Raw genomic sequence first — 14,604 nt, 5'->3', positions numbered from 1 at the left:
TCCTCCTCCTCCTCCAGGGGTCAATGAGCTTTATTTTTGTAAAGAGCCAAACGGTAAATACTTTAGGTGTGGCCAGCTATAGGGTCTCTGCTACAACTAGTCAATTCAACCATCATAGTGAAAGCAGCCCTAGACAATAAGTGGAGGAGTGAGTGTGGCTGTGCTCTAGTGAAACTTTGTTTACAAAAACAAGCAACGGGCAGAATTTGACTCACGGGGCATAGTTTGAGAACTGTCATTCTAGAAGGTGTGCAGGTACAGTTAGACTAACTGGAACTAAATTCAAATCCTAGTTCTTCTATTTATTATGCGACTTTGAGCAAGCTTCTTAACCTGTCTTTTTGAACACATAAATAGAAGATTAATATTTCCTCCTTCATGTTAGGCATCTAGTTCAGGGCTTAGCACTTAATGAGCCCAGAAATGATAGCCACTAGTATTGTCTTGTTAAGGGGAATGGAAGCCTAGAAAGAGGGTCAGAGGGGGCCAGGCATGGTGGTGCATGCCTGTAATCCCAGCACTTTGGGGCCAAGGCGAGTGGATCACCTGAGGCCAGGAGTTTGAGACCAGCCTGACTAACATGGTGAATTTCCATCTCTACCAAATACAAAAAAAAAAAAAAAAAGAAAAAAGAAAAAGGAAAAAAAAAAAAGAAATAGCCAAGTGTGATGGCACATGCCTGTAATTCCAGCTACTTAGGAGACTGAGGCAGGAGAGTTGCTTGAACCCAGGAGGTGGAGGTTGCAGTGAGCTGAGATTGTGCTATTGCACTCCACCCTGGGCAACAAGAGCGAAACTCGGTCTCAAAAAAAAGAAAAGAAAAGAAAGAAAGAAAGTGGGTCAGAGAACATGCAGGTCCCTTCATCCAACTGGAAGTAGAAAATCCTAAGTAAAGAGCACTTTGAAAAACAATGGATAGCAGAGACTCTTGGGGACAGTGACAGCTTTTGCCTTTAGGTCATGCGCACCTCTTTATAGAATCAATCAGATATAAGCAGATACACAGGTCTCTTGACACTTGCCACAGCAACAGCAATGTTATTAATAAAATACTTGGAAGATTGTTTAGGATGCCTGGAGCTATTATGACTATATAAAAGATGGGCCAGGCTTGGGGAGGAATAATTGGTGAAACAGTAGTACATCCCTGGAGATTGAGACAGAGATTGAGACTGTTTTAACTAAAACACAAATGAAATATTAATCTTTGGCTCCTGACTGGCCTAGTCATTTCCAAACATGTCTACTGGCTGTATGCAGTGGATTCTTTTGAGATGCACACTCCTCTGTGACTTTTCCCACTGCCCACAAGATGAAGCCCACATCCTCAAGAACCCATGCAAGGTCCTCCATGGCTGGCTTCAGCTTGTTCTGTCAAGCTGCCTTTCCTCTCATGGTGCTTCAGCCACATAAGTCAATTAGCTTATTCAGGTCCTCAAAACACTTCCCCCTCCCACGTTACTTATGCTCATTCTATTCAACCTTAATTCTACAGACCTTTAGAAACTCACTAGTCACCCCCATCTCCATTCTCTGAAGACCCCACTGGCCCAGCACCAGTCACAGGCTCTGCCTGCGACTTCCCTTTATCCATGCCTTCCATAAATAATCAGTAAACCTTACATTATTGGAAGGTGATGTGCAAAGCAGAAGGAAATCTGGATTTGGAGTCCAAAGACTTGAGATTGAACTTCATTTTGGCTCCATTAAGACCTGATTTTGGCTCCATTATCAACCCATTGTGTGTCCAAGATGGGGCAGGTTGTTGAATGTTTCTGAGCCCAGTCTCTCAACTTGTAACACAAGAGTGCTGTCCCAACCTCGTAGAGTTTTTGCGAGAATGAAATGTGAAATTAAAAGGCCAGGAGTCGTTAGTAGGTACCTACCTCCTGGGATTTCCTAGGAAATGCTAACTGAATCTGAACTGTTCACAGCATTTGGCTTGGCATAAGCTCACTAGTGATGTAATCATTTGAAAGCAAGACTGTACTGAAATATGATTAATTACAATACTTCACATCTTTTAAAAAAACAAAACTCAAGAAATTTATTTATTTTAAAATGTTTTTTAAAATGCCCATCAAAGTTTTACATGTGACAGAATGGCTTCTATTTTTTAACTTTGTAAGAGAGAAGCAAGATCTTGATTAGCATATATTGCAGAAGGGTGCTTTAAGATGGCTTGAAAATCAACTCGAAGTTTCATAAAATTGGTAAAATTGAGGGGAAAATACCTACAGATTTGCCCAAAAACATGTAAGCAGAGCTAAAATTGTTCTTTCCCCCGCCCCAAATTATTCTTTGCAAAATGGCTGCACTGCACTGCTTAGTGCCTGTACTGTGCCTCCCAGCGTCCCGTTTGACTGTGCTCTCTACCAGAAACTCACTGCTTACATTTAAGCCGCCTTTCTATAGTTTATATTCTCTCCTACAAGAATGTGCATATCAAAGCATGATACAGGAAAGAAAAAGAATGTAAACAAATCCCGATGATACGTATGTTGAATATAATGAAAATTACACATACTGAATTGATGAGAATATTTTACACATTTTATGCATGTCTATGATGCATAAGCATTTTTACATTGGTTTTTAACATGTGATTTCACTATTTGCTCTGAACAGCCCAATGAGGCAAGTACTGTGTCCATTTAACAGATTAAAAGCTAAGACTGAGCATTTAAGTATTCACTCTGGATCACAAACCTAGGGGCTGCATCCTAGGCATGAACCCAGGTTTTTGCGCACTGAATGTACTGTCTCTGCATTGCCCCCCCAGGTGATTTAAGTACATGTGCTTAGTATGCTCCACAGTAGCCTTGTAGGACCTATGGTAAAGTCCGAAGTTGAGGGTTCAATAGAAATTTTCTCAGTTTCTTGACTTTTTGATAAAAAGTCTTGATGATTGAGACATATCTAACTGATAGAATGTTTCTGCCATGATATACTTCTGTAAACAAACAAATTAAACATATAGATAAAATTATCTCAAATTCTGTAAGTCATTTAGGCTTCTATGTAGGGTTTTGGTAACTGAATCAGTTTCCTCATCTCACACAGAAATGAAAACAGTACTTCCATGACCAGGTCGAAGGCTCGTCAGTGAAAGTAAGATGAGAGGCTTGCCATTCAACTATAATAAGAAAATACAGGTGCAAAGCAAGATAAAAATTTTCATTGAAGTCATAAACATGTACAAATAAATCACCTGATTATCTCGCAAGCCTACACTACCTAAAATTAATTACTGGCTAATTAGCAACCCTGGAAAAGTGTTATTGTAGAAACTTCCATTTTCATTATAAAGTGTGAGCCTCAAGTTTTAATGAAGTTCCATGATGAAAAAATGACAAAATTAGGCCGTGCTACATACTGCAGCATTTTAAAAGTTAATTAATTCCCTGACATTCAGCAATGTAACTAAATTACTTTATACAGTTGTTTGAGCACTGGGTCTATAATCTTCTGATTAAAATAATGAGCCCCAAAATCATCAGTGGCAATTATTATTTACTCACTGACCATCCCGTCACCCACCATCCTGCTAGCTCCTCCTCAGAATCTGAAGAGATTATTCTCCAGAGAGTTTTAGAAACTTTTTGCTGTAGTAGAATGAAGGGGAAAAAGCCTTTTAAATTTCAGGGTTCAAAGTCAGAGTTTCTGGACAGAAGTGTGTTTTTAAAATCTTAAACTGAAGAAAAATTCTAACAAGGCTCGCTGCAGCAAAATACCTGCCGATTCACTATTGTTTATCCTGCGGTTTCTGTTTAAATTTGTGCTGCTATCATGATTTATTCCTACCTCACAGGATAATGAATCTAGATTTTATTTCTGTTCTTTGCCCAGACTTGTACAGCAGGCAAAGTGTTTGAAAATCAAAGGAAAAGAAGATATTGACTTGGATAATCTCTTCAGAGGTAAAAAAAAAAAAAAATAGCAAAAACACAGAATATACTTTTTGTTATGCAGAATGTCTTGTTTGTTTGTTTGGTTTTATCCTTCCAGCAGGGAATGGTGGAAAAAGCCTGACTAGAAGTCACAAGAGACTTCTGTTCTAGTTCCTGCCCTGTGACTGAGTCCCATCGCTGCACTAACTCAAATCTTAATTTTCTCCTTCTAAAAGTAAAAGGACTGGACCCTATCCTCTCTATGATCCCTGATAGGAAAATGTAACCCTACAGAAGTTAGAGTTTCAGTGGTTGAATCTCCCCCTGCTATCTGTAGAGGCCATGGAGGGAAACCAGGAGTGTCTCCCTGCACTTGATAAGGTGGGAGACTGTGAGATGCACCTCATTAATAAGAAAGGCATCAGAGCTGAGGAATCTGTTGGAGTCTAGGAAGAAGAATTGCTTGTGTTCTTTTAGTTATGTTTCTTTCCAATGAAGGCTCAATATAGACAGAATTTTGAGGTTAGATTATATTGTAGCAAGCTAAGGAATCAGTTTCCCCTGGACTGTGTTTTGATTTAGTCACATGTAAACACTGATAATTTCTTACTAGTATCCCACCTGCATCCTTGGTAGCTCTGTACATTTGTATCTCCCAGAAGATGTAGGAGATCTGTCTGCCTTCTAGAGGAAAGGAATATTGCTGAGCTTTCTGCTGACCTGGTGGAAGTCCAGTGAATTAGCACACTGTGCTGGACTGCGCCATTTCCAGTTACCTATTGGACTTAAGAGAAAGAGTGCTTGGCAGTCATTGAACAAAAGGGCCAGGTCTTTGAGCAGTGCTGAGCTGCTCACCGCAGGCAGAGATGGAGCTCTTGATTGTGTTGAAAAAACTGGATTTCATCTCGGCCACAGAAAGCCTTTTCCTCAGAAGAGAGAGGGCAGTTGAATTACTTTGGATTCGCTGTGCAGCTACATGTTCCCCCCTCATCAGAAGAATTTCTATCTAACATAACCAGAGCTCAAGCTTACTTTAAATAAAATAAATCACTGATATTTTAAAAACTGTTCCATACAAATGTTCTCATCTGTCTTACCAAGGCTTCATTCTGTAAACGACATGTTTTGGAACCATGTAAGAAGCCTTAAAAAATGTGCCAGTGTTTTAATTCATAGTTTGACACTTTTGAAAATATCTCCACAGAGTAATTATGTATATGTTCTTGTTCAAACAGATACAAAATTTTGTAGTTCTTATCGTAAATGTAGTAATGAAGATCATCCCTACAAAAATAGAAAATGTCATAGCAAAATACATTTGCATACTGTGAAAGATGAAATCTCTTCCAAGTTGCTCAAAATGCACTTGTTCTTTTCTGCATCATGTATAAGACGTTTATACCCATATGCTTTTATTTATTCATGCATTTACTGTGCTCTTTAATTTAAACATATCCGTTTCCTCTCAGCGGAGGTCTGTGCTATCAGATATGGCATTTATGTCCGAAGAACATGCAGTGGGAGGAGCAGTCTACCTTAGGTGGATCACACAGCCGCCTGTGGATTCAGACCACTGTATGTTGGGGAAGTGCAGGCGGGGACCATTTCATCCCATGGAAATTGGCAGGCTGTGGTTAGCGCCTGCTTTCTAGTCTAGCCTTTTGTCACCCAAAGTACCTCTTCCTTGTATGTTTGGTGTCCCCCACACGTAGGCCACGGACCCGTCTGTGGCCTGTTAGGCACTGGGCTGCCTAGCAGGAGGTGAGCAGAGGGCAGGCGAGGGAGCAAAGCTTCATCTGTATTTACAGCTGCTCTCTGTTGCTCACATTATCACCTGAGGTCCGCCTCCTGTCAGAGCAGCTGCAGCATGATTCCCATAGGAACACAAGCACTATTGCGACCTGCACATGTGTGGGATCTAGGTTGTGCACTCCTTATGAGAATCTATTGCCTGATGATCTGTCACTATCTCCCATCATCCCCAAATGGGACTGTCTAGTTGCAGGAAAATAAGCTTAGGGCTCCCACTGATTCTACATGATGGTAAGTTGTATAATTATTTCATTATCTATTACAATGTCATGATAACAGAAATAAAGTGCACAATAAATGTAATGCACTTGAATCATCCAGAAACCATCCCCCACCCCTAGTCTGGAAAAAACTGTCTTCCCCGAAACCAGTTCCTGGTGCCACGGAAGGCTGGGAACTGCTGTACTGTGGGACTAATCCCCATTATTATAAAGTTCATGTGCTTTGGTTCTAACCTGGATGAGACAAAATAATGAAAATAAATATGTTCTTACAGTCACATTAAATGATTATTTAATATTTTCTTTTATTTTTCTTAAGCCTATAAATCTGAGCATAATGTCTAGTATCCATGCCCTTCCTTTTCTTTTCCGTTTTTTTTTTTTTTTTTTTTTTGAAGATAGTCTTGCTCTGTCACCCAGGCTGAAGTGCAATGGCCCAATCTCGGCTTACTGCAATCTCTGCCTCCAGGTTCAAGTGATTCTCCTGTTTCAGCCTCCTGAGTAGCTATAATTACAGGCATGTGCCACCATGCCCACTTAATTTTTTGTAGTTTAGTATGGATAGTGTTTCACTGTGTTGCCCAGGCTGGTCTAGAATTCTTGAGCTCAGGTGATCCACCTGCCTTGGCCTCCTACAGTGGTGCTGGGATTACAGGTGTGAGCCACCGGCCGGTTTCCTTTTTATTTTTAGTTCTGGGCATTGATTTGAATGAGTGACTTCTTCATTCATCAGGAGTTATTTATTTATTTAATTTATTTTTGAGACAAAGTCTCTCTCTGTCACCCAAGCTGGAGTGCAGTGGCATAATCTTGACTCACTGCGACCTCCACCTCCTGGGCCCAAGAGATTCTCCTGCCTCAGACTCCCAAGTAGCTGGGATTATAGGTGCATGTCACCATGCCCAGCTAATTTTTGTATTTTTAGTAGAGTCAGGGTTTCACTCTGTTAGCCAGGCTGGTCTTGAACTCCAGACCTCATGATCTGCCCACCTTGGCCTCCCGAAGTGCTGGAATCACAAGCATGAGTCACTGCATCTGGCCAGAAGTCTTTTATTTTTTAAGGAAAATGGGCTAAAATTTGTTCTGTATTTCTTCTATGAGGGGAGGTTGTATACACTGGATTTTTGGAAATTGTATACACACATGTGCATGCACACAGATTCTGTTTTTTTCTTGGGCACATTTTCCATTTTATTTGAAAAACTTCTTTATTCACCATATATAGGCTTGGCATATGTAATAAAAATATTTTAAAGACTACCCATTATTTTCAAGTATAATTCTTAGATAGTGAGCCTCTTTTATCAATATGTAAGTGTATATAACAACAATATATAAACAAGATTGGATAAATGTATATAACAACAACAATATATAAACATAAGATTGGATGATTAGAAATTTTAATTACTCTGTAATGATAAAAATCAGCTGAGGAAAGCATGCTTATGTTAGAAGGATGGTTGTGCATAACAGGAGTAGGTTGAAATTTGTCTTACTAATCTAAGGTTTACAGATAAGCTTATTGAGTGTTACTCCTATGACATGACAAGTGATAATTATTCTTTGTGCCTTTTGTGAAGTAAAATAATGCATGAACGTAGCGTTTATGTGTTTGGCGACACCATAAGTCCCTTCTCCAGGACAGAGCTAGGTGTCTGTGTGTTTTGGGTTGTTTCTTTGCTTAGAGAATGGGACAGAACCTGCTCCCTGAGCACAAGCTGAGGGAGGCAGCTTAAAGTGTATTTGCATTCATGAGGAAGGATCTGACCATCCAGATCCTCTGTCCTCTCCTCCTTTAGACACTCCTTGGTCCCTCAAAGAGATGTCACTCTCCTGGCCACTGCATTGTACCGCCTGTGAGACACCTTTGGAATTGTAGAAAGTTCAGCTAGAAAGTTGTTATTTTTTAAATATTTATTATTTTGGTCTCAAACCTATAACTAATGCTCATTTTAAAACAACAACAAAATTTCATAAATTGAAAAATAAAAATTCAAAGAGATAAGCATTGTTAATAAATCCTTAATGGATTTATTTTGGTTATAATAATTAACATTTTTTTTTACCAGTGCAGAATCATATTATATTTGGTGATCTACAATTAGCTGTTTCCCCCCTCAATTACTGATATATTGTGATTACCTTTCTACGTCAGTACATATACATCTTCCAAGTTCTTTCCATTTCAAGTAAAAATTTTAGCTGAGTACACAGAGATCGGACCCATTTAATCATTACTAAGGCCAAGAAACATAACCTAACCAGAAGTTCACCTCATGCTCCCGACCCCTATCATTCCTTTGCCAGGGTAACTATTCTGATTTTGCTCACTCCCAGTTACTTTTACTCTGTCTCCAAAATTTTGTAAATGGAATCGTATGTTATGTACACTTTTATGTCTGACTTCTTTTGCTGACATTGTTTATAATATTCATTCAAATCATAGCTTGCTTATTCTCATTGCTACATAGTATTCAATTGTGTGAAGACACTATAATTTATCCATTGTAAGGTTGGTTGTTTTCAATTTTGCAAGCTTTCCACTAGGAACATTCTAGTATGTGATTTGGTAGATATGTGTATCCATTTTTGTAGAGTAAATATCTATGAGGGGAATTTCTGGGCAGTTGGGTTTGCATAAATTCAACTTCAGGAGCTAGTGTCAAATACATTTACAAAATGGCTGTACCAGGACGTTCCTGCCAGCACAGTATGGAAATTGCAGGTGCTCTACATCTTTGCCAGTAGTTATTATTTGCCAGCCTCTTTTGTTGTAGCCATTCTTTTGGGCTTACGGTGGTATTTAATTATGCTTTAATTTTGGTTTCCCTGAGGCCTAATGAGCTTGAACATATTTTCGTGTTTATTGGCTGTTTGAATATCCTCTTATGAAGTATCTTTCTCATTTGTTTTTTACATTGTCTTTTTCTTACTGATATGTAGGAGTTCTTTGGATCAGTATATGAATTCACTGTTGTATAGAATTATTACACATATCTACTCCAGTCTATCATTTGCCTTGTCACTCTCTTAATGATGCTTTGTGATGAATGCAAATTTCAGATTTTAATATAGTCCATCAATTCTCTCTATTTTGATTAATGCTTTTAGAGTACTATTTACAATTTTTGTCAACTACATGTTCAGGGGATATTCTGCTGATTTTTATTCTAGAATATTTATTGTTCTTATCTTTCACACTTAGATCTACCATGTACCTGAAACTGATTTTATTCGTGGTTTAACATAGGGGTGAAGATGCACTTTTTTCTGTGAATATTCAGTTGACCCAGCACCATTTACTAAAAAGTCATTTCCCTATTGCTCAGTAGTAGCACAAGTAGTGCCTACTTGTCATAAATCAAGTAACCATATATGTATGGGTCTGTTTCTGGACTCTGTTCTGTTCCATTGTTCTACTTGGCTATTCTTGTGCCAATCCTATGATATCTTAATTACCATAACTTTATATAGTAAATTCTGATAGCTAAGAATGTCGCTCCTCCACTTTTGTTCTTTTTCTTTGAGGTTTCCCTAACTATTCTTGTTCCTTTACATTTCTTATCAGCTTGTGCACTTACACACACACATGATACAAATGACTCTGATTTTAATTAGAATTGCATTGAATGTATAGATTTATCTCAGGCGAATTGGCATCTTCTAATTCATGAGCATGATCATCCTTCCATTTAATTAGGTATTCTTTAATACCTAATTGACACTTGATGTAGTTTTTTATAATACGTGATGTAGTTTTTTATAGTAGATTGAGGAAATTGCCTCTATTTCAGTTTTTCTTTTTGTGAATGTTACTGAATTTTATCAAATGCTTTTTCTGCTTGTATAGAGATGATCATATGAATTTTCTCTTTTATTCTTTTAATGTGCTGAATTATATTAAAATGGTTTCCAAGGAAATTTTTAATTGAAATATATCATAAATTTGGAAAATGTAAAAATGATACTGTATTGCTCAATGAATTTGAAAAAACAAACATCTATGTACCAGCACCCAGATCAAGAAAGAACCATTGTCTTTACTTGTGTAGGTAGGCCTCACTTTGCACGCTTCTAATATGAATGAATTTCAGTTACTATCATTTAGTTAAATAACATCAGTCCCCTAACAATATAGCCAGGCTTCATTTACCAAGGTACGTTAACTGCGAATGATTGATTGCACAAAGCACTGGCTCCTTAGTCTACAAATCATTACATAAATAACAGCTCTCATCATCATCGGTGAACAATAGTGTTACCTCTTTCAAAGTCTCTTGGTGATTGGTCACAGCATTGACCAATCAGTGTTGTTCAGTTCACACTCTGGCAACGTGACAGTCAAGTATATAGTCAAGTATATATGTAGCCTGCTTGTCACCCAGTAATAAACCCACATAACATTTTACAAAACTGGACACTCCAGAGAGGGCATTGGCCAACAAATATGAAAGTACAGCAAAGAAAGGAAGGGATAACACTAGAGTGAAATTCTAACCAAATGTAAACATATTCTAAGGAAAAATAGCCAACCATAGAAATGCTGACCCTTACTCCATTCAAGATTCTAGACATGCAACCAGGGAACTTAGTGACAACAAGTTCATTGACATAAGTGAAGAAAGGAGTTGTGATGAACAGCATGAAGATGTTCCACAGAAAGTGATGCTGGCAAAAAAATCCTTCACATTAAAGGAACTCTCAGAGATATTTCACAACATTGCAAGTGCAAAGGATAAAACGTTAGAAGTGAATCTAACTTAAACTTAGAAATATGACAATTTACCAAGGAATGGAAAAGATGCTCACTTCATTTCACAGTTACAGGACAAAAAGAAATCAAACACTCCTCTGAAAACTCTTGATAAGTTTTTTGTTTTTTTTTAAATAAAGAAACAAAACACTTTATCTCAATGTATTAAATGTTATAAGCCACAGCATATTAATTAAATGTTACTTTTACTAGTTTTAAATTTTCCCTAAATATTTATGATGGACAATAAAAGAGTTGTCAATGTTTTGACCAAAAATTTGTGAAGGTCATGAAAAAAGAATTGGTGTTTTCTCATTGATTATTAAGCACAGTTCGTATGACTTCAGCTTGTATTGTCAATTTTATAGCCCCTGACTACCATGCCAAGTGAGAATTATCTTCATTTTATTAAGGACTGTTTCAAATATGTCCCTAGGAGCAACTGATCTGTAATTTTCCTTCTTATAATGTCTTCATCATGTTTTGGTATTCCCTCTTTCCAGTATCACCAAGAGTTTATGTAAGATTCACAACATTTCTTTTTTAGCTGTTCAGATGAATTCACCAGGAACTCTGTCTGAGCCTAACACTTTTTTTATATTAAGAGAATTTTAGTTGTATATTCAATTTCTTTAATAGATTGAGGACTTCAGATTTTTTAAATTTCTTCTTGTGTTAATTTTTCTAAGAATTTGTGTATTTCATTTAAATTTTCAAGTCTGTTGCTACAGAGTTGTGTATAATACCCTCTGATGAGCCTTCTAGTATCTGCAGATTCTGTAGTTGTGTCCCTTTTTCATTCCTGAAATTGATGTTTATGTACTTTCGCGTTCTCTCTCTCTCACTTTCTTTCTTTCTTTCTTTCTTATTCTCTCTTGGTTTTTGCCTCTGTCCTCTCTCTTTCAATTAATCCTACTAAAGGTTTAGTCATCTTTACAATGGACCAATTTTTGGCTGTGTTGATTTTCTCTAGTGTGCATTTGTTTTCTCTGTTATTAATTTCTGCTATTATATTTCTGCCTTCCTGCCTTCTGCTCTCTTTGGGTTTAATTTACCGTCATTTTTCTAACTTCTTTAAATTATTACTTAGATTATTTGTTTTTAAATATATTTTAATATATGTACCTAAAGCTATATTAATGCTAATTTAAGCATAGCTTTCCCTGCATTCCATGAGTTTTAATTTGTCAAATTTCATAATCATTTAATTAAAATATTTTCTCATTTACATTGCTTTTCTTTTTATATGTGGGTTGAAGAAGTATTCTGATTCATTTCCAGATATTTGGGGAATCAATAATAAAATCAATAACAAAAAGATGTTTGTGTTATCCACTGTGGATATTTAAAAAAAGATATTTTATTCCACTGTGGTCAGAGAGCATACTCTGAGCAATTGTTAATCATACTGTTAGATCTTTATTATTTTTACTGATACATTTTTTCCTGCTTGTTCATTTGACTCCTGAAAAAAAAATGTTAAAGTCCTCTACTATGATTGTGATATTATCTGGTTTTCCTTTTATTATACATATTTTTAGGCTATATTACTAGGCTCATGTAAAATTAGAACATTAGAATATTCCTAATCAATTGACTCTTCAACATTTTGAAATATCTTTTATTTCTCTAAATGCTTCTTGCATTTAGGTTTACTTTGCCTGATATTAGCAGTATTATTCTGATTAGTGTTTGTATGTTATATTTATTTCTGTCCTTTTATATGCTCCATAATTGTCCTTATATTTAATATGACACTTCTAAGTAGCATGTGATTTTTCCTTTCTTCCTTCCTTCCTTCCTTCCTTCTTTCCTTCTTCCTTCCTTCCTTCTTTCCTTCTTTCTTTTTTTTTTTTTTTTTGATGGGGTCCAGAACACTGTAACCTTGGTCTCCCAGACTCAAGCAATCCCCTTACCTCAGCTTCTCAAAGTGCTGGGATTACAGGTGTGAGTTACTGCACGCAGTCAAGACAGTGGTCTCTTAGTTGAAGTGTTTAATACATTTACATCTAATGTTAATACTGTTAAATTGGATTTATGGCTACCACCTTTTTTTTTTTTTTTTTTTTGACAGAGTCTCACTCTGTCTCCCAATCTAAAGTACAGTGGTACAAACCCAGCTCACTGCAACCTCCACCTCCTGGGTTTAAGCAATTCTGGTGCCTCAGCCTCCCTAGTAGCTGGGATTACAGGTGTGAACCATCATACCCAGCTAATTTTTGTGTTTTTAATAGAGAAAGGGTTTCACCATGTTGGCCAGGCTGGTCTCGAACTCCTGGCCACAGTGATCTCCCCACCTTGACCTCCCAAAGTGCTGGGATAACATGTATGAGCCACCATGCCCAGCCTATTGCTACCATCTTTGTAATTGTTTTCTATTTTTCTCAGTAGTTTTTATTCAATTTTATATTTTTACTTTATCTTTTTAAACCAAAATTCATGAGTATACTGTTTTCCTTCTACTCATTTGTTATTTATTCATTTTTAATATTCTCTTAGTAGATGTCCTAGCTACTACAAAATGCATCTTTATCTTTATATGGAATCATTTTTCCTTTATCTGAAAAATTATCTTTTGCATTTCACTTATACTATCTTCTAGTTATTTTTTTAATTTTAATTTTAGATAGGGTTTCACTCTGTCACCCAGGCTGGAGTGCAGTGGTGTGATCACAGCTCACTGTAGCCTCAACCTCCTGGGCTCAAGTGATTCTCCCACCTGGGCCTACAGGTATGTGCCACCACACCTGACTAATTATTGTTCTTGAGTTTTTTTTTTTTTTTTTGTAAAGATGAGGTTTCACTGTGTTGCTCATGCTGGTCTTGAACTCCTGGGTTCAAACAATCTGCCCGCCTTGATCTCCCAAAATCAAGGGATTACACACTTGAGCCACCATGCCTAGCCTAGCTGATTTTTTTTTTTAAGTAAGATTTTCTTTATCTAGAAATGTCCTACTTTTTCCCCAAATGTTTGAAGAATATTTTTACAGGTTATAGAATTCTAGATTGGCAGTTCATTTTTTGGAAGCTTTAAATATAATAATCCATTAGCTTCTGACTTCTATTATTTCTCTCAAGAAGTTAGCTGTAACTTTATTGTGTCTTTTTGAAAGAAGTATGTCTTGGAGTGTGTCACATTTTATTTGATTATTTATAAGATTTTTCTGTTATCTTTTGTTTTTAGCAGTTTTACTGTGAAGTGCCTTATATTTGTCTCTTTAGGATTTATAGTACTTAAGTCTGTGGGTATATGGCATTTTATCACTTTGAAAAATTTGACAATTATCTCCTCAAATATTGTTTATACTCCATTCTCTCTCATTTTCCCTATTGAGACTCCATCTACAAATATATTAGACTTTCTTATTTGTATGTCTTAAGAGCTCTTTTTTTTGTTGTACTTTAGGTTCTGGGGTACATGTGCAGATCATGCAGAATTGTTGCATAGGTACACACATGGCAAGGTGGTTTGCTGCCTCCATCCCCCGACACCTGTATCTGGTATTTCTCCCCATGTTATCTCTCCCCAACCTCCCCAACCCCTGCTGTCCCTCTCCCAGCCCCCCAAAACAGACCCCAGTGTGTGATGCTCCTCTCGCTGTGTCCATGTGTTCTAATTGTTCAACACTCACCTATGAGTGAGAGCTTGCGGTGTTTGATTTTCTGTTCTAGTTTCAGTTAGCTGAGAATGCTGGTTTCCAGGTTCATCCATGTCCCTACAATGGACAAACATTCATCATTTTTAATGGCTGTATAGTATTCCATGGCATATATGTGCCACAGTTTCCTTGTCCAGTCTATCATCGATGGGCATTTGGGTTGGTTCCAGGTCTTTGCTATTGTAAACAGTACCACAATGAACATACGTGTGCATACGTCTTTATAATAGAATGATTTATAATCCTTTGGGCATATACCCAGTAAT

General features: G+C 37.1%; 1 protein-coding gene across 2 annotated transcripts in view; it reads left to right on the top strand.

Annotated features, from left to right (window-relative positions):
* L3MBTL4 (L3MBTL histone methyl-lysine binding protein 4) overlaps positions 1-14,604 on the top strand; it is a 446,421-nt gene that overhangs the window by 323,467 nt on the left and 108,350 nt on the right. Inside the window, exon 16 of one of the 2 annotated variants that reach the window (XM_032293336.1) lies at positions 3,850-3,920. The exons of the other annotated variant lie outside the window; for it this stretch is intronic. Coding sequence (XP_032149227.1) covers positions 3,850-3,920 — 71 coding nt within the window. The remainder of the gene's footprint in view (positions 1-3,849; positions 3,921-14,604) is intronic. 2 annotated transcript variants of the gene reach the window in all.

Source organism: Sapajus apella, unplaced genomic scaffold, assembly GCF_009761245.1.
Source record: "Sapajus apella isolate SASKATOON/1434 unplaced genomic scaffold, GSC_monkey_1.0 scaffold29, whole genome shotgun sequence".
NCBI lineage: Eukaryota > Metazoa > Chordata > Mammalia > Primates > Cebidae > Sapajus > Sapajus apella.
This window is presented reverse-complemented; position numbering and strand designations above follow the sequence as displayed.